The sequence below is a fragment of the Herpailurus yagouaroundi genome, unplaced genomic scaffold, assembly GCF_014898765.1.
Source record: "Herpailurus yagouaroundi ecotype Mexico unplaced genomic scaffold, PumYag 187, whole genome shotgun sequence".
NCBI lineage: Eukaryota > Metazoa > Chordata > Mammalia > Carnivora > Felidae > Herpailurus > Herpailurus yagouaroundi.
In genome coordinates, this window is record NW_024412418.1 from 12,885,917 (window position 1) to 12,912,682 (window position 26,766).

The 26,766-nt window shown below is 36.8% G+C and overlaps 1 protein-coding gene across 11 annotated transcripts in view; it reads left to right on the forward strand.

Annotated features, from left to right (window-relative positions):
* The window catches only part of LRRC4C (leucine rich repeat containing 4C), a 1,211,302-nt gene extending 1,198,518 nt beyond the window's left edge, over nucleotides 1-12,784 (forward strand). For all 11 annotated transcript variants that reach the window (XM_040495407.1, XM_040495403.1, XM_040495404.1 and 8 more), the window contains one exon: nucleotides 10,095-12,784. In XM_040495407.1, coding sequence (XP_040351341.1) covers nucleotides 10,137-12,059 — 1,923 coding nt within the window. In that variant the 5' untranslated portion in view covers nucleotides 10,095-10,136 and the 3' untranslated portion in view covers nucleotides 12,060-12,784. The remainder of the gene's footprint in view (nucleotides 1-10,094) is intronic.
* Nucleotides 12,785-26,766: the final 13,982 nt, after the last annotated feature.

Sequence of the window (26,766 nt, forward strand, 5' to 3'; positions counted from 1 at the left end):
TTGCCTATTCCATCTTTAGAATCCAAAGGAATCCTCCTTTGGATTGTAACAGAAGAATTAAGAGATCTTTTTCACCCATGGATTTTCTAATTAACGATTCAAATGAGTTCTAGAAGCAGAAATGTGGTGATCAAGAAGCTCTTCCATTTTGAAGGAGATTTGAAGATTACTTGACTTTCTGCCAAACAAATTCTTGTTCTCTGCTCTAAGTGGTCTCATCCAATGGAGTGACCTGGAAAATGAGTCAAACCTCCCTACTTCTGAAGTACATGTAGGTGATATGTGAAGAAGCATACCAGGAAATCAACTTATACATTACCTACATTAGAATTTTCAAGGCAATCATGTTATTTTAGGCACATACAGCAGAGGGCATTGTTTGGCCAAACTTAAACAGGGCTGCTTTGACAAGAATAGATAAATAAAGAAATAGGGAAGCCTTCCCCTGCAAAGAAACAAACCAAAACAAACATAAAAGAGAGAGTGAGGAAACAATGCAATGGCTTTTATATTGCATTGTGCTCCCTAGCTTTTCTTTGTAGGAAGAACTTCTTTGAAAATCATTGAAAACGAGACAGGCATCATTTCAGAAATTGATGAAATTTCTACTATGTGAGTTGGGTTCTACTAGATGCTAGGGATCAATTAGTGAATGTGACATCATTTAGATTCTCAATGAATTTGTAGCCTTAACTATCTACAGGCTGCTTCTGTGTACTTAAACACCAGATCATTCATTTCTTCATTCATTCATACACTTAACAAATACTTGATGCACATTATTCCAAGTGGAAACCACTGAATAGGACAGAGAAGTCTCTGTTCCATGGAACTTAACATTCCACTCAGACGAGACAAGCAGTAAGAAAATAAGCATCTAAGTATATGAGAAAAATATCAATGAGAAGTATTATAATGGAAATTAAATATGGTGACGTGATTAACTTTGACGGAGGTGCTTCTCTAGGCTGGTGGTCAAGAAAACACTTCTGAGAAGGAAAACTTTAAGGGATGTTCTTAAGGACAGGGAAAACCAACCATGCAAAAAACAAAGGACATGTGTTGCAGGCAGCAGGGACCCTACTGCAAAGGTCCTGAGGGTGGAACAAGCTTGGAGCATTTGAGGAACAATGGAAGAGAGAAAGGAGACGCAGAAAAGTTGAAAGGTATGAGATGCAGGCAGGTACCAGAACATCATGATTTGGGGACCAAAACAGTTTGCAATTTTGCTCTAAAAAGATACGGAGCTAATAGCATTTCAACTGAAGAATTTTAAAAATTCATTTTAAATGCTGTCTGTAGCATTAATTGTAGTGAGGAAATTGCAAAAATAAAGAAACTGGTAAGAGGGTATTTTAGTGGCTCAAGTTAGAAATGGAGATGATTTGACCTAGAGAGGTACAAGGTGGAAAAGTAGATGGATCCAGTTGTATTTTAGTAATAGAGTCAGATGAATAGTGTTGGGTGGGTTATAAATAATTTTTTTTTTAAAAAGTCAAGGAAGATTCTTACATTTTTGCATTGAGCCACTGGGTGTGTGGCAGTGGCATTGTTTGGAGGTGAGAGGTAAGTTTGGGGATTTGTTTTTAGTATATGCTATGGCATTTAATTCATGTAATCCTCTCAGTGTCGATTTAGTAATGTTTACTGTCACTCCCACTCAGAAAGGTGCAACTCAGAGGGAGACAGTTTGCCATAAATCAAATAGTCAGTAGTACTAAGCCAACCCTCCAACCCTCCTCATTTCATTCTTGATCTGTTTTTCTGTTCCTCTAGGTTTTGCTAATATAAGTCTCTGGGTCTTTCTGTACTTCAGCATTGTTTCAAGTTGGAAAGTGTAATATGTCATTAGGGAACAAAAATTGAATGTGTGTTTAGTAGTCCTTTGTGTACAATTTACAGAGTAGACATGAGCAGCACCAGAGGTCAGAGATGCTTCTCTTGTGCGCATCAGAGTTTCCAAAATGATATCTTGTTCTCTGTGTACAATGTTATTTTTTAACCTGACCACATACAGAAGCTAATTTTGCCCTCATTAGTATTTCAGACTCTGGATTTCAACTAGGGCTGATTAATTTCAACCTGTACGTATCTCAGTAGTCAGATCATCAGATGGAAGATTGAAGATCAGTTTTGTTCAGTTTTAGAGTAATGCTAGGGATGTCGATTATTAAAGTCATAGGACTTTTCTATCAACTATTCCTCTCTCCAATTTCTTTTACACACAAGGACAGATCGTTCTAAAACAGTGCTCTCTCATCAAACCCTTTCCCACATAAAGGGGTGGCAGTTTCTTCCTAAATCTCTTTATTGAAATGAATCCAAACTTCTACCAGACTTGTCTGTAGCATAAGCCCTCTCCTTCTAGCAAGTCAGTTTCCTTTCATTTCATGCTCCTACTCCTCTGTTTTTGCAAGTAATCTCTTACCTCTTCCACAACCACCCTGCCTCAATGCAAGTTTATATATGTTAAAGACTTACATAAAGTCACAAATCCTCTTCTTAAAACTTTCTCTGATTATCTATGACTTCTGACAATGCTTTATGACACTTACATACTGAATTTGTTGAATTGTATTAGTACCTAAAATACATACAGGTACACTTTTTATTTTTTTTATATGTATCTATACATTTGTATTATAGCTTCAACAAGATTATAACGTTCTAGAAGGCCTGGCCAATTTCATTCTGATAATCCTGATTATACTGTCCAAATGATAGCAACATGTTGGCCACAAGCTTTTAGTTTTCATTTTATTTTTTTTCTTTGATTTGCTTTTTTAAATACATAGTTCTCTCTACTCACTGTTTCTTCCCATCTAATAATTTTGTCATGCTGTCACCTCTAAACACCAAATATATGTATTCTTTTACTATAAACCAGATAAGTCTTCTAGAAAAATGGCAGTGTAGACCCAGGTATCATCATCATCATCTTCTTCTTCTTCTTCCTTTTCAATCTCAGTTTCTTACAATTTTCTAGAAACATTGCCAGGTCAGTGTGTTCAGTGAAAGAACCTCCTGTTGACTTGACAGGTTGAGTCCCTGGGTTACAGCCATTTAAATGTTGTATCATTTCCGTTACATTTGCCTAGAGGGTCAGCCCTAGGCATAGTTACAAAAATTTTCTTCTCCCTGAAAATCTGCAGAGCCACATGCTCCTGTATAGGAGTAGAGAAAACTCAACAGATTTGGAAAGCTGGGTTGCAGATGGGAAATAATGAACTAATTAGAAAATATTTGTAAAATAATTTTGACTTGGAAGAGATAGCTACTTTTGACAGTGGTATTATTTAAGGTGTTGTTTTTCCTTCTCCAATGTATTCTAGCACTCTTTAAAATTTAGAGTTATTTGGGGGTGCCTGGCTGGCTCAGTTGGTTAAGCATCTGACTCTTGGTTTTGGCTCAGGTCACGATCTCATGGTTTGTGGGTTCCAGCCCCACATCGGGCTCTGCTCTGACACCATGGAGCCTGCTTGGGATTCTCTCTCTCTTCCTCCCTCTCTGCCCCTCCCCTGCTCGCTCTCTCAAAATACATAAATAAAATAATAATAATAATAAAATTTAGAGTTATCCAGAGAAATGATGGCAATAGAACGCCTTCTTAGCATGATAGGGATGAGCCTCACCTCCTTTCTGATAAGCAAATCTTGTTACCTCAGCTTACTTTGTTTCCTTTGGTAGGTCTCAAATTTATAATGAATGATTTATAAGAAATCAGAATTTTTCACTTGTCTTTGCTATTGGTTTCAGAAAGGAGAGCTATCGAGAGAAAAAGAGAGGGAGAGAGAGGCAGGGGAGAGAGGGGAGGAGAAAGGAGAATGAATATATAAGTATCAAGATAGGTTTGGCGGTAAGTAACCAGAAAAAAAGTTAACAGTTTATACTGTGAGAAATTGATTATTTTATATAATAAGAAAATACAGAGGAAAGATAGTAACAGGATTCATTAGTTCAGCTGCCCATCACAAATATCAAGAATATAAATTCTTCCCCTCTTTCCATTTTTCTTCCTTGGCATAACAGCTCTGTCCTCAGGCTTCCTCGTTTCTTGGCCACAAGATGGCTTCAGCAACTCTAGGCATCTTGTACTCACAACGATATCCAAAAACAGAATGAAGAACTATTTCTTCCCTATATATTTCTTCTTAGTAGTGGGAGAAAAAAAAATTCCCAGAACCCCCTCAGCTGACTTCATCTTACATCTCATTGGCCAAATTGTGTCACCTGTCCAGACCTAACGCATCTCTGGCAACAGAAATCGTACAACCAACATTTGTTTAGATAAACTATAGTCCAAAAGTTAGCCCTGGGAGCTAAGAATGTTTTTGAATTTTTACATAGTTAGAAAAAGTGTTAAGAATAATATTTTGACATATGTGAAAATGATACAAAATTCAAATGTCAGTGCTCATAAAGAGTTTAATCAGAACACACCCATTTCCATTCATTCCCCTTTTCTCTATAACTACTTTCAGGCTTTAATGGCGAGTGGAGTAGTTGCAAGAGGAGACCATACAGCCTGCAAGGCCTAAAATATTTACTATCTGGCTCTTTACAGAAAAAAAATTGTCTAGCCTTAGCTTAAACCAAATTCTCTTTACCTACCAGTCCTGGGTCAGTGTCTCTCAAAACAGATAATATAGTTTTGTGACTTTTCGAAGAAGTGAGTGAAGTTTTCTGCACAAAATTTTCTAGGGAAAGGGTAAGGGATTAGGATGCTGGGTAGGCAACGAATGTGAAGAAAGAGAAAGCAAGGTTCAAGCACAGTTAAATGAATCCTTAGTGCTATAAAAAAGCTGACTCCCCTAATATTACCAGCACAACCTATTGAAAAGACAGAGCGAGTTTATTGCTTACTATGTTAAGGGAGATCACTATCTTCTAAGAGTTTGGGAGTATCTATGAGTAGACTGGTGAAAAATAGACCAGAAGTTATGGGGAATTGGGAGTCTGATTCAAGAAAATTTTTCAGTGTGGGGAAGTTGATTAGGACTGAGTAAGAATTATGGTACTCCAATCCAGGATGGGTGAAAACAATGGTGAGGCAAGAGATTCAAAGAATCTTAGAGGCACACTGCTATTAAATGCTTTCCATGAAAGAACTTATGGATCTATGGAACTATGGATCTTTGGATCTTTGTCCTAGAAGGACAGTGAAACCATTTGCTTCGACAAGAAAGTCCCCCCATAAAGGATAGAGATGCTAATAAAGATAATGGAAGAGCAAAGTCATGTTTATGTCAGTAGAAAGGAAGATACGGTTTGGAGGTCTCAGTATCCAGGCTGAGTGTGGGGAAATGGTTTTGGTTCTCAGCATGTGGGGGGGGGCTTGTTAAAGATACATATGGCTGTGAGTGTGTGGCCTGTGAGGGAAAGTTGGTTGTAGCTAATAAATTCATCTTTCTTTCAGCTGGCTTCCAAACTAGTTCCAATATGTAAACAGTTTATGCTAACTGAGCAATGATACTGTGCTGACTAAAGCACCCCCTGTGTCTCAGTGCACAGCAGCGTGGGTAGGGAAAGAAGAAAGGTCTGTTGACAAAGTCAGAATATCCTCTGGGACAAGGCTAAAAGTATTATCATTGAATTCCAAACCCAAACAGATCCATTTGTAAATAAATGCTGTCAGAGGACATTGTAATGGATAGCGCGTACTTTTAAATTGATTTCTTTTTGATGGGATAAAAACATCTTATGAGAGAGATGTTGAAACATGGCTTTTAATGTAAAGTAACGTAATTTAGATTTTAAAATAGAAAACCTTTTGTTGATAGCAGTTTATTCGATTCAGTGCATGTACCAAGCGTTATTTTCTATGGGTTATAAATTAGCTTTGAACCAGCTATAATTCATAAATCGTTACTTATGACTGATTGATAGGAAATCTCATTAATAGCAATAGCAAAAAGACCTTGAAGTAAGCAAGAAGTAGAAAATAAAACAGCCTGGGGATTGGAAAAGGAGAGACACATGCACTCTACAATTAAGAGAAAGGTGTTGTATTTGCATATGAAAGCATGCTTCTGATCATTATAGTTGATCCTTTCCATAACTTTGAATAATAGATATTAGTGTTACTCTTATTTATATAAGAGGAAAAAACTGAGTGTCCCATCACTTTATTTTTATTTTCAGTATGTTTTAAATATTTATTATATATTGCTTATGAGCTGGTGACTTTACATACATATATACATTAATATATATTAATTTACATATATATGTATATATTTACATGTATATACATTAATAATGTGAGTGCCAACAAAAACCTTTTGAGTAGATAACAGTGGTGTCCCCCTTTTACAGATGGGGAAAGTGAAGTAAGAGACGTAAAGTAACTTTCTCAGTTGTAGAGTCCTGCAAGTTTAAGCAGGCATTTAACTTTAGGAAGTCTACCAGAGTCTTCTCCCTTGATTACAGGACATGGATGCCTTTGCTGTTTCTTATTTTAAAGAAAAAAGGTTAACAAATGGTTTGTCTTAAGCAAAAGGCTTACCTTCTTCACTTCTGTACTATTTCTGGTCAATAAGTTATTTCAACCTGTATTGCCAGAGACCCTAGGATTCTAAGAGTCGTAGGGTGGGAGGTGGGAGGTAAAATAGAGGAGCAGGACCCTGGGACCCTCACCTAAAAACACCAGTTAGGAACACCTGAGTGGCTCAGTTAAGCGTCTGATTCTTGGTTTTGGCTTAGGTCATGATCTCATGGTTCGTGGTCTCAAGCCCCTTGTTGGACTCTGCACTGAGTGCTGAGCCTGATTGAGATTCTGTCTCTGTTTCTCTCTCGCTGCTCTTCCCCCTCGCGTGCTGTCTCTGTTTCTCTCAAAATAAGTAAATAAATAAAAAATTTTTAAAAACACCAATTAATGTATCAGAGATTTTATGTTCTATTTTTTAATGCCCAATTACCTTAAAACGTGTGGAGCGTATGTAAAACTATACCAAATCGTATGAATAGAAAATTTTCAGTGGCCATGATCACTGGAAATTTAAGTAGGATTCTGTTTAAAATGGAAATCTACAAGGGTTTTGAAGGTCATGTTTAAATTTACAATAAAAAATAACTCCTTCTCTAACTCAGGGTGAAAAACCTATCAAACACATCATTGTCACAGTATAAGTGGGACAATAGAATAGACCTGTAAAGCCATCAACGAGATTAATAAGATGAGCAGAGCCCTGCTATTTAGTGATTAGTTGTTTTAAATGTAGATTTTATTATTATTTCGGTATGATGGGACAAACAAATCAGGAGACAATTGTCATTGAAGAGATATATGTTTTACTCCTAGTTCCCAAGAGGAGGGAGCATGCCATGCCACACAGGGGCCACACAAGGAAGCAGCAGGGTCACCAGGGGGTAGAAAGAACAAGGGAAAATCTGAGCAAGAGTCTTTATCACGGTTTTTGAGAGAAAGCAAGAGAAGGCAGAGGAAGCAGGCTTGCATTTGACTAGTATAAATAATTTCAGTGGATTCTGGGACCTAGGGGCTGTCCCTAGGTGCCTGATTCTAGCTCTGGAATCATTGGGGCAGAGGGAGAGTGGCCCAAGTATAAGAGCCCTGGGAGATCCTGATAAATGAGGTGGTTTGGGGCTTAGGCTTCAGGTTGATTGGTTTGAATATGAAAGGCAGGCTTGTGGTCAAGTCCTTTACTATCCCTAGAAATTGCCTAGCCCTTGGAGAAGTCTCTCTGGAACAACAAAGCCCTGCATATCAAAACATCAGAAAATACAGACCATTAGAAAGTCGTGATTAATATACTGGTACCTATCCCAACGCATATACAAAGAGTTGTTAATTAGGTATTAACTGTTTCTGTGCGTTTGCAACAGCCATTATTTAGTGCCTACAGTGTGCTAGGTACTGTGTTGGCAGTGGGATGAGAAAAAACCATCAGACATGGCCTCTGTCCTCATGGTGTTGTAGGCTAGTGGGGAAAATAGGCCCAGGGGCTGATGATCATGTGCTAGATGGTGTGAAAGATCAGTCTAGAGCTGCAACAGCCCTGAGGAAAGAAGTCTCTCTCCCAGGCGCTCCGTTCTCCTGCCACAGGGAACTTTTCACTGTTCCCTGGATGTATGAGCATCTTTTATGTGTCCTTAGCTTGGTTCAAGCTGGTGCTTGCCTAAAATGCTTTTCTTTCCCTTTTTTTTAATTTACATCAACTTCTATAAAACCTAGATCAGATAATCTTCTTCTTCGAAAATCCTCTGATTTACCAGCACAGATTGAGCTGATCTGGTATCAGTGCCCTTGTGCCAATGTGGCCTGGTCTCATACCAATGAACATATATTATTGTACTTCATCTGTTTGCCTATCTGTCTCAAGCTTTGAATCATAACTACCTCAGGCATAAGGATTATATTCTTCATCTTTATATGCCCAGTACTCGGCAAGATGTCTGTAAGAGCAACAACAAAAATGGTAATGATAGTAATAACAATAACAACAATAATGATAATATTTAACACTACTGAGTTTTTACAACGTGGGAAGCATTATTCTGAGTTATCTAAATATTCTGATATCTGAATATTCTGAGTTATCTGCATTAACCAATTTTATCCTCACAACACCATCAAGGGGTGTGTAATATTGTTACTCCTCTTTTGCAAGTGAGGAGAATGTGTCATGGAAAGAAGAAAAGTAACTTGTCCAAAGTGACACATAGTAAGTACTAAATCAGTGCCGTTTTGAATTGGAGTGTAGTGATCCACCATCACTTTCGTCATTTGTTTGTTTCCAAGAGGTTTATAGAAGAAACCCTGTTTATTGAGATGAGACATTTGGAAGAAGTCATTACACGGGTGCCCAGTTCATAGTAAGCCAGCTGAGTGGGACGTACACTGGGTAGCCCAAGATCCTTTAAAATTCCTCCTTGTGCTGGAAGAAATGCAGAAAGCGAGTTATTTTATTTCCCTTCACCCAAATCTACTTAAAATCAGTCAGAGTAAGGACCCAAGATAAAAAATATTTTTTTTTATATTCAGGTATTCTCTGTACTTAAAAATTAGATATCATAGGAATGACTTAATTTGTATTATGTCTGCCTATAGGTAGCAGTTAGCTATCTTATAATGAGTTTCAGTTTAGGAGAATCTTCAAAAGTCTATGTACATTTGCATGTACCGCTGTTTCAGTATATCTTCACAGGTACTATAAGTCAAGTTGCCAGGGTTTACAGATGAGGTCACCCCTGCCCAAAACAGTATTTTAAAGAAATTAATTGGGAAAAAATATTTTGCCTTGCCATCATTCTCCCAGAAGCTCTTGCATAAAGTATTTGAGACCATATGCTCTTGGACCAATCGGATATGTGTGTGAGCCCTGGTTCTGTACTTACTAACCTTGTGACTTCATTCATGTTACTTTCCCTATGATTAAATTTCTCCCTCAGAGGAGTGCTGTAAGGGCAGAAAGGATCAGGACACACAACCTTTGCAATTGAAAAGGGCCCCATTCTTTGGAGGGCCCATGCTTGGCTAATGCTCTGTTGTTATGGATTTGAAATTCTTCATCATTTTGAACAAACCATCCCCCAGTTTCATTTGGTACAGGGCCCTGAAAATTATGTAGCCAGCCATTCCTGGATAAGTTGGTAAGTCTATATACCATGGTGCCTAAAAGTAGCCCTCAATAAAATTCAACTATTACTAATTTTGCAAGGGAGTTTTTAGTTTGTTGGGTATAGCCCCAAATCCTGTTTTCTGATCTTTTCCAATCTGGTTTGGACATTCAACCTGTTGTTGGGGTACATTTCATATGTCCTTATGCATTCAAGTCCTAATTGGTCGGTAAACACTATATTAAGGTGTTTTACCTCATGCTTCCATTTCCCTGTGATTGCATATTTGATGGATATGGGCTGTGGATGGCTGCTAATTTGCAGTACAGAAACATTTTCTATATAAACATGAGCCGCATCACTCTACAAGGGATACTTGATTTGTTGTTTCCTTAGTCTGAGAAATGATAGCTTTAGCTGTTACACTGCATCACTGACATTGCTCCAGAAAGACATTTGGAGGAGAGCTAATACTTTTTTTTCTTTTTTTGTCTTTTCTTTTTGCTCTTATATTGCAGACTATTTGAACTCCAGAAGGACCAACACCAGATAAATTATGAATGTTGAACAAGATGACCTTACATCCACAGCAGATAATGATAGGTCCTAGGTTTAACAGGGCCCTATTCGACCCCCTGCTTGTGGTGCTGCTGGCTCTTCAACTTCTTGTGGTGGCTGGTCTGGTGCGGGCTCAAACCTGCCCTTCTGTCTGCTCCTGCAGCAACCAGTTCAGCAAGGTGATTTGCGTCCGGAAAAACCTACGTGAGGTTCCAGATGGCATTTCCACCAACACTCGACTGCTGAACCTCCATGAGAACCAAATCCAGATCATCAAAGTGAATAGCTTCAAGCACTTGAGGCACCTGGAAATCCTACAATTGAGTAGGAATCATATTAGAACAATTGAAATCGGGGCCTTCAATGGTCTGGCAAACCTCAATACTCTGGAACTCTTTGACAATCGTCTTACCACCATCCCAAATGGAGCTTTTGTATATTTGTCTAAACTGAAGGAGCTCTGGTTGAGAAACAACCCCATTGAAAGCATTCCTTCTTATGCTTTTAACAGAATCCCCTCTTTGCGCCGACTAGACTTAGGGGAATTGAAAAGGCTTTCATACATCTCAGAAGGTGCCTTTGAAGGTCTGTCCAACTTGAGATATTTGAACCTTGCCATGTGCAACCTCCGTGAAATCCCTAACCTTACACCTCTCATAAAACTAGATGAGCTGGATCTTTCTGGGAATCACTTGTCGGCCATCAGGCCTGGCTCTTTCCAGGGACTGATGCACCTTCAAAAACTGTGGATGATACAGTCCCAGATTCAAGTGATCGAACGGAATGCCTTTGATAACCTTCAGTCACTAGTGGAGATAAACTTGGCACACAACAATCTAACATTACTGCCTCATGACCTCTTCACACCCTTGCATCATCTAGAGCGGATACACTTACATCACAACCCTTGGAACTGTAACTGTGACATACTTTGGCTCAGCTGGTGGATAAAAGACATGGCCCCCTCCAACACAGCTTGTTGTGCTCGATGTAACACCCCTCCCAATCTGAAAGGGAGGTACATCGGGGAGCTTGACCAGAATTATTTCACATGCTATGCTCCTGTGATTGTGGAGCCCCCAGCTGACCTCAATGTCACTGAGGGCATGGCAGCTGAGTTGAAGTGTCGGGCCTCCACGTCCCTGACCTCTGTATCATGGATTACTCCAAATGGAACGGTCATGACACATGGGGCATACAAAGTGAGGATAGCTGTGCTCAGTGACGGCACATTAAATTTCACGAATGTAACCGTACAAGATACAGGCATGTACACGTGTATGGTGAGTAATTCCGTTGGAAATACCACTGCTTCAGCCACCCTGAATGTTACTGCAGCAACCACTACTCCCTTCTCTTACTTTTCAACCGTCACAGTAGAGACTATGGAACCTTCTCAGGATGAGGCACGGACCACAGATAACAACGTGGGCCCCACTCCAGTGATCGACTGGGAGACCACCAACGTGACCACCTCTCTCACGCCACAGAGCACAAGGTCAACAGAAAAAACATTCACCATCCCAGTGACCGATATAAACAGTGGGATCCCAGGAATTGATGAGGTCATGAAGACCACCAAAATCATCATTGGCTGTTTTGTGGCCATCACACTCATGGCTGCAGTGATGCTGGTCATTTTCTATAAGATGAGGAAGCAGCACCATCGGCAAAACCATCACGCCCCTACAAGAACTGTTGAAATCATTAATGTGGATGATGAGATTACAGGAGACACACCCATGGAAAGCCACCTGCCCATGCCTGCTATTGAGCATGAGCACCTAAATCACTATAACTCTTACAAATCTCCCTTCAACCACACAACAACAGTTAACACAATAAATTCAATACACAGTTCAGTGCATGAACCGTTATTGATCCGAATGAACTCTAAAGACAATGTACAAGAGACTCAAATCTAAAACATTTACAGAGTTACAGAAAACAAACAATAAAAAAAAGACAGTTTATTAAAAATGACACAAATGACTGGGCTAAATCTACTGTTTCAAAAAAGTGTCTTTACAAAAAAAACAAAAAAGAAAAGAAATTTATTTATTAAAAATTCTATTGTGATCTAAAGCAGACAAAATTATGTGTATTCCTCAGAACCTGTTTTTGCTGCACTTATTTACTATTTTCCCACATTTCATCCCTGCCTACCCTGGTTGCCATATTTTTCATAGGACATCTCAAGTCCCTAAAGAACTGGCCTAGGAAATTTTGTAAGAATTCTGTTACACTTTGAGATTTTTATGGTGAATTCTAGTGGTGAGATCCAGTCTATTTTGTCTTTCTTTCTTTTTTCCCTTTCCTTTTTTTTTCTCATGCCCTTATTGAGTAGTCCAATGGGGAATGCAATATTAGAAATAGATTTTTAAGAGAGAACGAGATAAAAAAAATGTAAGATCTTATATTTTTCATGTAATGACCTGCTCTGTATTTATGAGGAGAACCATTCAATGGCCAAGCAAAAAGAAAAAAAAAGAGAAAAAAAAGAAAAAAAAAAACGTAAGCAAACAACAGATTAATTTACATATGAGCATCTATAAAACCCATGATCTTTTAAACAACTCTAGAATCAGAATTTGTAGTTCAAAAACTAAAAACATAAGGTTATAAATAAAATATTGTTGGTTTTTCTGTACCTGGACACAACTCATTTGTAGTATGGCTCAAATGTGAGAAACTTGAAGGTAATTAGATTTTCTACTTTCTAAGAAAGAAACAAATTATTGTATTCTTCAGTCACAGCATCAATCTCTATGGGGTCCTATTTCATTAGCTGACTTGAGTGTTGGATCTATATTCAGGGATGCTGTGGTATTTTTTTTCCTTCTCATTAGGATCACCCTTTGTAGAATGCTCAGATTAAAAAATAATGATTTTGTGAAGTAAATTCAATTCCACTTGGAAGAAAGTTTCAGTATAATTTATTCACTGTCTCCTAAGTAAAATTCTACTGGCTAGCTAAAGTATAACAAGAGAACGTGAAGGTATTCTAAATTATCCAAGTTGCAAAATAATTTTTGGTGCTATCAGCAAATTCCATTCAATTCCACAATAATTATTAATGCCCTTCTATGTTTTAAACACTGATCGTAGTGCCGTGGGTACACAATGGACAAGACCTGCTTCTTGTCCTTAAGTCACACATGATCTGTATGAAATATGATTAAAGAAATTTCAGCTTATGATTGATGGCCAGCTCCAATTTCACTGTTAGGTGGAAGGCTGTGCATTGCAAACCCGGAATTTCAAAATATTGGGTTATTAACATGACAGAAACCTCCTTGCTTTATGGTTTCTTCCATCCTTCTGAAAGAGCTGACTCTCTTCTTTCAAATGCAGATTGCAGAGCTGTAAAGATGTGTGAGTATGGATTTGCCATGATGGATGTGTGCATACCAAGAGATAGCAATGCTAATACAGTGGTAATTCACTAAAGGTACTTTAAAGAACTGGAGAAATTTTAGGTATGAGAACATACACTAGGTTTCAGGTAAAAAAAGGAACTTGCTGGTTACTGGTACCTCAGCACTCTCCTGATATGTTAACATAGTATGTGTGTGACTTCTGTCTTTATCCGATGTGAAGCAAAACGAAGATAGACACTTTATTTTTCCTAGCCCTTGAAATCTGCCACCTCATTGGTGATGTAAGTGATGCCCAAACTGGAGAAAACTTTATCACCTAGTGGATGGGGAGCTTCTATACTCACGGTTAACTGCAGACTGGACTTCACACCAGGGTTTTGTGATCTCCAGGTGTGGAAAATAAATCATTGCTGGCAAAGTAGGTCAGAGAACTGGAATGAAGGGGAAGCAAATGAATAAGACCACACAAGGGTTTTACCTCTATTTTTTGATCACCAATTCTCTAGTAGCCTTTTCTGCCCTTGTATCATACCTCCCTTTGTTAGGAACACAATTCACATTTTACTGTTACTGTGGAGAAGACCCAAGAAAAGGGAAAACACGTGTTGGTTGTCACTGGCCAAGCTGTTCAATATAGAATGTACTTAATATATTCCCAAGCTTCGGATCACAAGGCAAACAAACAAACAACCCACCAAGGAATATTCAGCGAGTGTTAGTACAAAGAAGAGTGGTATAAGCCAAGAGGGAAAAGAATCCTGCCTTCTCTACTTGATTTGTGTTCACTGAGCTCTCTCTTTGCTGACTCTGAACCTCCATTCACTCTGAGCTGATAATTCTTATGGAGTTAGTCCTAGCACACAATTCCCCTTGGCTGCGAGGGTTGGCTGAACAGGTTGATAAATTCTAACTAGAATGAAAGGTGAACTCAAAAAAGTTAGGTAAAAAAGCATACCTTCTGGTCTTATAGGAGATTATAGTTGCTCTAACGAATATATTCTAGAAGAAAATATATTGATGAAACACTGGTTAAGCCAAACTTGACTTTCACAATAAATTTGACCAAAGGTCCTCATTGCAGGTTTTTAGGTTGAAAGGTGGAATGCTATAAATGCATTATCTAGATGTATGTATGTAGAGATTTATGATTAGTGGTGTCTGTATTTGCTCTGCATAATGTACTTGGCTTTTGGTCCTTCAGTACAGCAGCTGCACAGATGTATTAGAGACCATCTATACACTGTGGACTTCTTGGTCCTTGCAGAAGGTTCATATGACTGTTTAAACATCTGGTATATATCCTTGTAGCAAAACACAATTCTATGCCAATTGCTCTTTTCATTCTATCCAAAGGCATCCAAGTGGCGGTATTCTTAAATAATGTGCACCAAAAATATGCCATTTGCAATTAACCAAGTTAAGGCAACCTGATGACAGGCAACCTGATGATAGTGTGTATGTGTGTGCGTGCGTGTGTGTGTGTGTGTGTGTCTACATATATATTTTTCCTACGTAAGGTATGCAGTTTGCTTCAGGGAAACATCGAAGATGTTTTAGAAAGAAGAATCAACATTTTCTACTCAGGAATCCTATATACGTGATGATTACATCAATTACCTAAATTCTTCTGAATGTGTGCAAATACATTCTCAGTGACAAGATAGAAGAATTTGTATAGCTCATGCACACAGGCCCTGATACAGCTTTGCTAATTATCCTTCATATTCTGAATATTCTGTAATCAAGTAACATCTTTTCCCAAGATTTAAATAGGTCATTTGATCTTAGAACGTAGATCAGTGTTTGAGGAGGAAAATGTTGCCAGTCCATGATTGCTCTGAGCCCTCATAATCCAAGAGTTAAAAGTCAGGATATTTGAGACTGCACACTATGAAATTTTGAATGTAGATTGCTGGCAAATTACTTGACAATAGAAGGGTATTTACATGGGAGAAGGAAAAGAAAGGCTTTTTTAGAATGGGAGTTACTGAAAATGAAAATAAATAAATAAATAAATGGATGGCTCTAGAGTATCCAACATTTCCAAGGTAAATATTGAAAGGTGGAAAAACACCACCACCACCAACTCTGATTCCTCTATCCTTTTAGGGTAAACTTCAGGATGCTTAGATAAATAGAAGAGTCAAATGAGTGGTTGTTGAGTACAGTGTGGTGCTCTGAAACAATGTAATTTTTAAATAGTGTGTTCAACTGTTGATTTGGTTTTCAACTTACTAGTTTTAATAAGGATATTGCAGAAAATCATATCATTAAATATCACGCACATAACATTCAGGTGACTGAGGAGTCAGACTCTTCTAGGAAACCATCATTGGTTTCTCATAAAATATATTAACACAGAGTCAAATCGTTCATAAAAGCATCTCCCTCTAAAGTATATGCATATATTATATTTTATTAGAATATGATTTCTGTACAAAAACTATTTTATTCATTTATTGTTTAAGATTTTATTATTAAGTAATTTCTACATCCAGTGTGGGGCTCTAACTTACAAACCTGAGATCAAGAGTCACATGATTTTCTAACTGAGCCAGCCAGACGCCCCTGTACAACAGCTACTTTAGATAAAAATGAGTTTTTAAATTGCCTTTAAAAAATCAAAGTATTTTCTATTCTTTTTCTTCTGCCATAAGGAGAAATATAAATTCTAAGAAACTCTGTATTAGGTAGAAACCAGCTGTGACACCATTGTCTTTCCGTGCTCTATCAGGGTACAAAATAAGATACATCTGGCTCCATGAGAGAAGAAAGAAATCCAGAATGAATGACAGTGCACTATCAATTAAGATCCAAATTTAGATGCTGAGTGAAGCATTCTCACAGCACAAATCAGTTCACGTCCTTTTATTTTTTCAAGTGCTGCCAGAAAACTTCGGAGACTTCAACCTTAGCGTTAAGAAACAAATTATGTATAAAATTGTAGAATTACATCGCATAACAAGTGTCTAGCAGCACTAAGTGAAACTGGTGTTCATTTTGCTTTTGCCCAAAATAAATAAAAATAAAAATAAAAAAGGATGGGTGGGGGGGTTGCAGCATGACGATCAACTCAGTCTATTTTAATGAAACACATGATATTGGAAGACCCTTGTGTTTTGTAAATTTTGTCATGCACAATAAACAAGGATACTCATGTATCCACTGAACAAAATATAGAAAGTAAGGACCTACGAAACTCCAGACCATAAAGCCTTATCTTTCAACATTTGGCCCAGTAATTTAATTTCACTTTCCAGATTATAAAGACTGCACTTCATTATCTATTAGATGCTAAATTGCTGAACTTGAATTTGTTCGAATGGCCTCAATCTTGTCTTTATGCGGTTGGCAGAAATAGTGGCTTTTAACCCAGATGAAAGGGAATCTTCTGTGTCGTTTGAATGAGAGGGACTGGTCTTTGTGGTGGCCATGGAATCCCTCCTGATTTATGTCCCATAACCCTGAGAAGTTGGCAGAATATCCACCTAACTCAGCCCCAGGATATCCTAATGAAAATCCATTATGAGAACCCCTAGCATTTATTGTGACTATATATCAGTAAAGCTTCTGAATGACAATTAGTAAATCTCCTTACTCCTCAGCCCTTAGTTCCACCTTAAAGAGGTAAAAATATAGTGGAACTTAATTTCTATTTAAGTACAGTCATTAGTTTTGTAACATGTATAGTTCTCTAAGAGAAATAAGTGACACCTAAACCCAACTCAGACACAAAAGTAATTATATATTTTATGGTATGTACTTTTTTATGAAAGCTACTATAAATTTTAAATCAAATAATTTTTAATACTAGGGAGATCATAAGTTTCTTCAGTGATGGAATCATGATGAAGAAAACCTTAACAAAATGTGTAAAATGTCTCAGAGTTCCCAGTCCTATGGCTAGTTCTATTTTGTTTTCAAAATAGTAAAGCTTTATAGGGGCGCCTGGGTGGCTCAGTCAGTTAAGCATCTGACTTCAGCTCAGGTCATGATCTCACGGCTCGTGGGTTCGAGCCCCGTGTCTGGCTCTGTGCTGACAGCTTGGAGACTGGAGCCTGCTTCGGATTCTATGTCTCCCTCTGTGTTTCCCCTGCTTGCTCTCTGTCTCTCTCTCTCAAAGTAAATAAACATTAAAGAAATTAAAAAAAATAAAGTTTTACAAAATGAAAGAGAGAAGTAAAGTTTCTCTCTCCAGCATCCCTCAAGCAGGCTAATAAAATTGTAAAGATACTTCTCAGCATAAATGGGCGGTTACAGATGAGCTTTAAATGTCATGTTGTTTTGTATTCTCACCTGAAATTTTTTTGTCTTGCAAACAAGTCACTCTTGGAAAATTAATGTCAGCTTTTAGGTGCTCAACTGCATTTTTGTTTTTCTTTATGTTAATGTTTATTTATTTTTGAGAAAGAGAAAGAGAGAGAGAAAGCACAAGCAGGAGAGGGGCAGAGGAAAAGGGAGACAGAGAATCCCAAGCAGGCCCCATGCTGTCAGCGCAAAGCCTGATGCAGGGCTCGAACCCACAAACTATAAGCTCATGATCTAAGCTGAAGTCTGACCCTCAGCTGACTGAGCTCCCAGTGCCCCACATTTTTGTTTTTCAATACATATACTCACCCCATGTGGACATATATTTTATCTCAGCATGTTTCCAGATTCTCCAGAAGTACTATAAAATCAGAATCTGTCACACACAGCATTTAGTTACACAATCTCGAGTTCAACCCTAATAATATTGGGGACAATGTATATAGGTGAATAAATTATTGCCTTGGCTTTGTAGGAGTATTGCCTAGGCTTTGTAGGAGTACCTTTTTTTATTTCTACTTTTGAACTCCACTTAAGAGATTTGATATTTTTATTATGATTAATATAACCTCTACCTCCAAGAAAAGTGAAGAAACCAGGAATTTCATAATGTTGAAAATATTTAAAAGCTGCAGAATATATATAATAACTTTATATATATAATCTATCTCTCTCATCTATAATTTTATAAACACAAATGTATTACCATACTTCCTATCAAAGACAAATACCAATAGGTATTGATTATTCATCAGAAAGTATATGCTAATGAGATAAAAATCTCATTAATTGGCCAACATGATTTCAATTTGTTGACATTATCATTAAAATCTTATAAAACTCAATTTATAACAAATCCTGAGAGTGATTTGTAATAGTTATTTAAAAGCCATTTTAGTAAAGAGAGTAAGCACTGATGTTAAGCAGTAAAAATCTACAATTAAATTAATGTCAGAAATAAACTGGGCTTGTGAAAATTAGTGGGATACCATTAAGTAATCCTAAAGTAATTCAAAATAAAAATTGTGTGCTTTATAGCTTAGAAAGTGCTTTCACCTGTTTTCTTATTTGTTGAGCCTTGAAAGAATGGTATGTGAGTGTATTTTAATTAATGTGTCAAATTTTCCCTGAATAGTGTATTTATCTGTATGTAGAACCATTAATAGTTTTGAAGCCATAAACAGAAAGGAAGAAAACAAAACCCTGGGAAAGAGAAAGTAAGTAAATGGTAGAAGTAGAAAACATGGTTAGATTATTTTTATGTTAGAATGTATTAATTTGCATACAGATTATGAATTCAACAACCTAAAGTCCAGGCATTGTTCAAGACTCAGGATGTACAACAGCGAACAAAACAAAGCCATGGCTTATATGAGAGGGTGACCAATTGATCTTGGATTTCCCAGACTTTCCTGGTTTTGGCAATAAATGTCCTGTATTCCTGAAACCACTTGATTCGGGGCAAGCCAGGATGGTTGGTCACCCTCCTCCAGACCTTACTTTCTGGTAATTGTAACCTTGATTGCATGATTCAAATTAATGTGCTAATCTCATTGTTAATGGGAATGCCAGATTACATTGGTCACAAGTAGGAAGTGGTCAAAACACCTTATTTCTAAGTTGAGCAAGGTCATCACATAAACAAATGCTGGCAATATCAAATTCCCTAGAATAATTTCTAGACAGCATTCTGTAGAGTGCAACAGAAGTGCAGAAAACAGAGCTTGTCCTCAAGGAGCAGTTATAGTCTGAACATGTCAACAATCATATTACCATAGCTGCCATTTACAGGACCCTTACACTCCTTATCTCCAGGACGTACACAACTGTGTAAGGTAGGTACTGCTTTCTTCCTTTCAGAGAGGAAGAAACTGAGAATAAACTCTTTCCACCACACAAAAGTTGGAAAGAAAACCAAGTATGAAAGAGAATTGGCGTTTTTAGGGGGCTATCACAGGCCTTAATTTAGCAAATACTTTTATTATTCAGAATAGAAAACCATGAACACTCTCCTCAGAATATATCATGTCTTGTATTCTACTAGGTGATGTCCTCCTGGAAAACAGCCTTTTCTTGGAGACACGTTTTGGTAATTAGTCTTATTTGTTCCTTGAAATGTATTAATAAAAATGGTAGGCCAATATCTTTGAAGCACTTGATTGGCTACTGTGGCAGCTTTTGAAATATTGCTATGTTGAATTTCACAGAGGAACTTCAAGTGGGAAACATGGGTCAGCTAGAATTCAAAGGTGAAGTGAATTAATCAATACTATTATCATCATTAATCAGTTTTAGGTATTTTTATTTTTAGTGTTTCATTATTATTCACTTTTATATTCTAATCGAATGTCATTGATGGATATATTCATGAATAAAACAGTAACTAAAGGGTCATATTCCAGTTCCTTCCCATATAAAAAGTCCTCTTTACCAACCTCGATAGCTCTTTAACATCTCTTTAAGTAAACTGTTTTCAGGAAGTCAATAAAATCATCCAACTTATCTTCCCTAGAATATAACACACTGTTTAAAGTTTTCTAAACTACAAGAGGTAAACCCTAGGCAATATCTTTTATAGGCTTTATTTGTTTTTACTTGCAAAGAAGCTAAAAGAGACAGAATACCCTAAAACATAAGTTATACCCCCAAATAAAGAGGCTTCACTTTTGCAAATTGAGGATTCAAATGAACACTTCTAAATAAAAAAGTTAACTATTCCAACCAAGTGCTCCTGACAAATTTAAACCTCCGTGCTTAAGTTTTTGTAGTTATTGTCCATACTAAGTAAAAGCATTACCCTTGATAAGTAATGAATGCAACCAAAGAGAAGATATGATAAAAATAGATGAATACATGAAAGAATTAATTGGTTTTATGAACCAGGATTAAAGTGCAGTGGGAAAGTTGTCTCTCCACATAAAGGTATAAGTGCCAGACTTGAGAATCGGACTCCAGTTATATATATACTGTATAACAGTATTGCAAATAAAATATGACATATTGACTAGAAGAGGCAGTGCCTGTTATGTAAGCAGAGCAAAAGGCGACAGACCTAGGGTGTGTGGTTGAAGAAAGGGAAATCACGTTCACTTCTCATTTGAAGTGATGCCCGCGCTGAGCCCTAATGGATGAATAGGAGTTAGCAGGTGGGAGGAAGGGATACATTAGCTTTTCCAGCACAATGTACAGCAAGGTCAAAGAACAAGCCACATCATGTATGATAGAACTGTAAGTGGTTTAATGTTGCTAGAGCAAACCATGCAATTTGGAGATTACTAAAGACAAAGCCAAGACAATGATTAAAGACCTTTCGAGCATGATGACCCTACTGAATTTAGCCTATAGATGGTGATGAGGTATGAATATTTTCTAAGTAATTGAGTGGTATCTTCAGATTTGAGCTTTGGATAGGTCACTTGTATGGCAGAAGAAGAAAAAAATTAAGGCTAACAAGACTGGGCAAAGAGAAACCCAATTTGAAGGTGTTTTACTACTCCAATGAAGAGACGGTTGGTGGAAATCATAGGATATGTTAAAGGATCCAATTTACAAAAAATCAAGCTTAGCCGGACTTGGTGTCTCATTAGATGTTGAGGAGAGGATAGGAAGTCAGGATTTGTTCCATGTGTTGGTAGAAATATGGAGGTGAGTGGGAGGTAGATGATAATGTTTATAGTTGGCAGCTGAAGTAGAATATGCTCTTCTAGATGGGTGCTGGGGAAAAAGGTTACATCTTCACTGTTTTAGCTATATGGAGTTTGAATACTGGCCAATACTAAACTCTGCACAAGGAAGAAAACAAAGCAGAAAGAGAATTTATTGCAAGGCTTTCCACCTGCAAGCAGAGAAATGAGGCTACGGGAGCAAGGACTTCTGAGATGCTCACCGACTAAGGGATGTTTATGGGATAAATGCAGAAATTATTTGGCTTTTTTAGCCGCTAGGTTGTCTACTGGTTTTCTTCCAGATTTGGACCAGGGTAGCTGAAATCAAGGAAACAAGGAAATCTGGAGACAATATAAACAGGCTTGGCATTTTGTGATTGGAGTTCTTTGCTGATTTCTGAGAAGAGCTGTAAATTCCTGTAAGGTTAGGTCAAGTTTCCTTTATGCACCTGTGTTGACCATCTCCATTTTGTCCCTGCCATACATGACTCCATTTTAGTTTGGTTCTACAATACCTATGACAAATCCAGGTAGAGTTGTTCAGCAGGAAACTTTCCTGGACTAGCAATATGAACATTGCCATCATTAATAGAAAATGTGTAAAGAAAGCTGAGAAAGTGGATGTGACTAATATGCAATACAGGAAATCCAGTGGGTAAAAGAGAAACATGAGAAGCAATATTTGATAGATATGGAAAGGAAGAGAAAATCATTTATTCAAAATCCATTAAAATATTCATTTAGTATTTGCTACATGCAAATTGCTAGAATTTGGTGTTATCCTTTTAAAGATGAGTCCCAGGCTAACACAGAAAGACAAATGGCAAAGATAATTATTTAATTGCAGCTGTGATAAGTACTATAAAGTAAAATTACAGGATCACATCATTGAGAATGTAAAACAAAGGGATTTGTTTTAGTCTGGGAGGTCTCTTTAAAGCAGTGGCCTTTAAAGGGAGACAAGAAGAATGAATTGTTTTAAGGCAAAAAAAGAGTGGAGGCAAAGGGACTTTGAAATAGAGGAACTGGTCTGGGTTAAGTTCCTGAGGCTTAAAGAATCAGATGAATGAGAAGATTGGAAAAATATTTTAAGAGAAGAACCAAGAGAAGATTTATGATAGGCAGACAAATAGAATTTTGTGAAGGGCATAAATCCAATAATCTAAGAAACTTTAGAACATTCACTGAATTTGGCAGTTGGGAAATTAGTGATAGCTTTAGTGAAAACAGTTTAGAAATGATTTTAGAAATTATTTCTAAATATACATTTAGAAATGTAATATGTATAATATGTATATGTGGGGGAGCAGCGAGAAAAGAAAAGGAGGCCATATTATAGTGAAGTGAGGAAATTAAAGGAAGGGGGCAGAAATGGAGGCAATGATTCTTTTGAAGGCATTAAAAGAAAATTGGAAGTAGAGAGATTAGTGCTGGTTGATGTTAACAAGAAGGAGAAGACAGAGGGCAAGGAAGTCGCTAGTCTGAGGAATTCAGACTTTATTCTATAGACAAGAGGATAGCCATAGAAAAGAGAAGTACACACGGGCAACGTTCATATCACAAGGATTAATTTATGAGAATGAAATGGCACATCACTAAAATTATAAATCCCAATCTAGTCAGGCCTGAGAAAATGACAGGAAAATGCTGTAGATTTGTTTTTAAATATAAATTTTGTGTTTTCTGATCTATATCACATGAGTAGCCTATTATTACCTGAGAATACAGAGAATTTCCTGAGGAATCATGGACTCAGCATTTCCCATATCCAGACTGGTTTATAATTTACAATGGTTGAAAGAACAAGAAACAAATACTTTTGATACATTTCTTGAATGGCTAATTAATCGATTTTAGGAAGTCCTTTCATCTCTTGATGTTCAACCAAGTAATAAAATTTGCATTTAATGGAAGAACAATAAAACATGAAATCCAAAATATTTCAAAGCCCATTATGGGAGTGAAAATAAGTTATCACCTATTAAATAACTTATTAATTAATGTCATAATAGCTTAGAGCAAAAGGGGACAGTTGCCATTTTCCAATGCCGTCAGATGAGGACGATGATGAATGGAAGTAATGAAGGTTTTTCAACTTGTGAATAGAATAAAAGATAATTCAAAGGAAAGTAGTAAAGTTGCAATATGGAATAAAGGAAACTTCTAAAGACCAGATTACAAGTAACTATCTTACTGTGGACACAAAAAATAGACAGGAAGTGATGGAATATATCTCTTCCTTCTCAAAGGCTTCTCATTAAATGTGTAGCTGCATCACATGTATTACTAATCCAACCATCTGAAAGTACTAAAAAGTTTTGGTACTTCTTCCAAGGGAAATGATATTAAATTGGTAAATAAATGACAAAGATTTCTAATTTATTTTTACAGAAAACATTATTTACAAGTGATCTGCTCATGCTGGTATAGCAAGATATGGCATGATACATTTATCAGAAATACATTTACTGTTGTATTAATAATTAGCATTTAGAAAAGCATTTAAGAAGCCCAGAACTTTCTTGCTGAGCCATGATAACTGGGTTTTCCATGATTGGAGGGCAGGTCAGAGTAAAATATTTCCATATTAACCACTAAGTAATGAAAAACTTAAAAGCCGTGAGCAGGTAACCTCACCTGAATCAAGATGATAATTATTAGAAATTGGGGACACAGTAGAGAGGGGGGAAAAATAAGAGGTTTTCACTGGACACAATGTGTTTATTTTTATTTAAAAAAACATTTAAAAGATGGAATTGGTTTCATTAAGCTATTCATGACTTGGGCAGCATACTTTTTAGCAAGTAGAGAGGTGCTCCCCAGACACAGGGTGTTTAAAAAAAATTATATATATATATATATATATACACACACACACATATATATATATAACTATATGTGTATATATGTGTGTGTGTGTATGTGTGTGTGTATATATAATTTCTCAATTTGTAAATTGTTAATGTTAAAAATAAAACTATGAGATATTTTACCAGCAGGAATAATTTTATTTTTGAATGCTAGAGAATTGCAATTTGTGACATGCAAGCTATGGAAAAACCGTTGGCAAGCCCAGAGAACCAAGGCGAGAACCCTCTTTTATAGAGGAAAAGGGGAAGTGAGGTGGGACTGTTGTAAACAGCCCATTGGAGTAAACTGGGTGTTCAAAGTGTAGTGACTTTTCACTGGCTGAGGTTGTGATAGATTCTCATTGGCTGGGCTATTGAGGGTAAGGAGAAAGTATTTTTTTCCTCCTGCTGGGGTAATAAAGTGTAAGAATAAAGAAGTGGTAGGGAGTGAGAGACCTTCTGGCCTCCCAACTCTATTTTAGTAAGGTTTCCCTTTATTAAATTTCACAAAGCCTACATCAGTGGTTTAGAATCTCCATTACTTTCTTTTTCATTTCCTCTATTGGATTCTTACTAGCACATCATCCATGGAAGTCCATCATTTTATTCCATGGTTTCTTAGCATGTCATAAAATGGAAATTGTAGTGTAGTATTTAGATACAGTCCCTCTCTGAAGTTGATCATCTTCAATTTGATTATTTTAATAGACTGATTAAAATTTAATGGATTAATTAAAATGCCTTAAGCATCTCAACTCTGTCTGTACCCAGTGAATCAAATGTATGAATTGAGTTTTGACTTTACTCTTTATCTTTTTATTTATTTACTTCTTTTGGTCCCTAAAAAAATGACCAAAAACATGTTGGCAAAACAGGTGATTTTACCGTGCTTTATCTTATACCTGGAAATAGTTCTTTTTCATACTTATGGAAAATGTCCTACATTTTACAATATTTGTTTTATATGCTTCCTTTAAACATTGGGCACAAACACCGTGTGATTTAGCCATACTTTTTTTAATCACATCATACCCTATTAGATTTACCCATTTGTCATTGAGCTTCAGTCATAAATTTTGGAATAGGCATATCACATCCTAAAGGAAAGAAGTAGACTATCATCAAATAATCATATCTGTTCTAATTGCAACTATTCAAGTTTTCCATTTCAAATTTTTTTTGCCTTAGTTGCCACCCAGCCACTAATTACAATCTTTTTAGCTTTTATTTTTATTTTCCAAATTTCCATTAACATTTTTTGACTTTTTTTTTAACTGTATGACTCTAGTATTTGGGTGAGTGGGTATATGTGCATGTATGTATGTGTGGGTATACATTCATGTGCTTCTTTACCATACTTATAGCCTCCTTTCTTTTGCTATTCCCAGGCACAAATTTCATCAGTTTTTAGTGAATTTGTAGAATAGTTTATCTCTTCCAATAGTATCCTACCTTAAAACTTCAGGAGAGGGACATAGAATGTGCTTTTTCTTCTTTATTAATTTGTGCACTTGCTTCTGACATTGAAAATATTGAATATATGTGGCATCAAATTCAAAGCCACATTATTTTTCAATATACTTTTCTTAATTTTCCTTTTCATACGTAATTTGTGTATCTACATCATTGATAGTAATTATTAAATATAATCTTAATAAAATTATTATAGCTAATATATTCACTGAGTTCTCAGCTCAGATCACTCTTAGGTTCATGAAATTGATTCTACATTCCACAAGTTTTCTAATTGCCTTCCCCCCTATATTTAAGAAAAAGCACCATAACGCATCTGGGTGGCTCAGTTGGTTAAGCATCTCATTTCAGCTCAGGTCGTGATCTCACGGTTCGTGAGTTGGAGCCCCACATCAGGGTCTATGCAGACAGCTCAGAGCCTGGAGCCTGCTTCAGATTCTATGTATCCCTCTCTCTTTTCCCCTCCCCTGTTCATGCTCTGTCCACCCCCACCTTTGTCTCTCTCAAAAATAAATAAACATTAAAAAAAAAAAAAGAAAAGAAAAATCACGATGTTATTTTGGAAAAATAAGGAATGAATTTGAAGATTTCACCCTAGAGAAAATTAGAACCAGAATTGCACATCGTCTTGATTCCTCTTTTCCTAATGCCTATTTTTAAGGAATAGGAACTCTCCCACTATACTTGTGACTTACATAAAGAGACTACTTTGTTAAATTCTGTTTGATAAATAAGTCCCTCAGAGAAAGAACTGAAGAAAGTGGTTAGTAAATGTATATTTAATTTCACTCAGCCTCTCATAGGTCCATAAAAGGGAATATGGCCTACAAAGGTTAATCACACACAAAAATCTCTCTGGTCCTAAACTATTTCTGTGTTTTGGAAGTGTGTTGCAGAGTTATAGAACTCTTTCAGTTACCTAAAACCAAGACCTTGAAAATGTAGCCATGAAGAAAT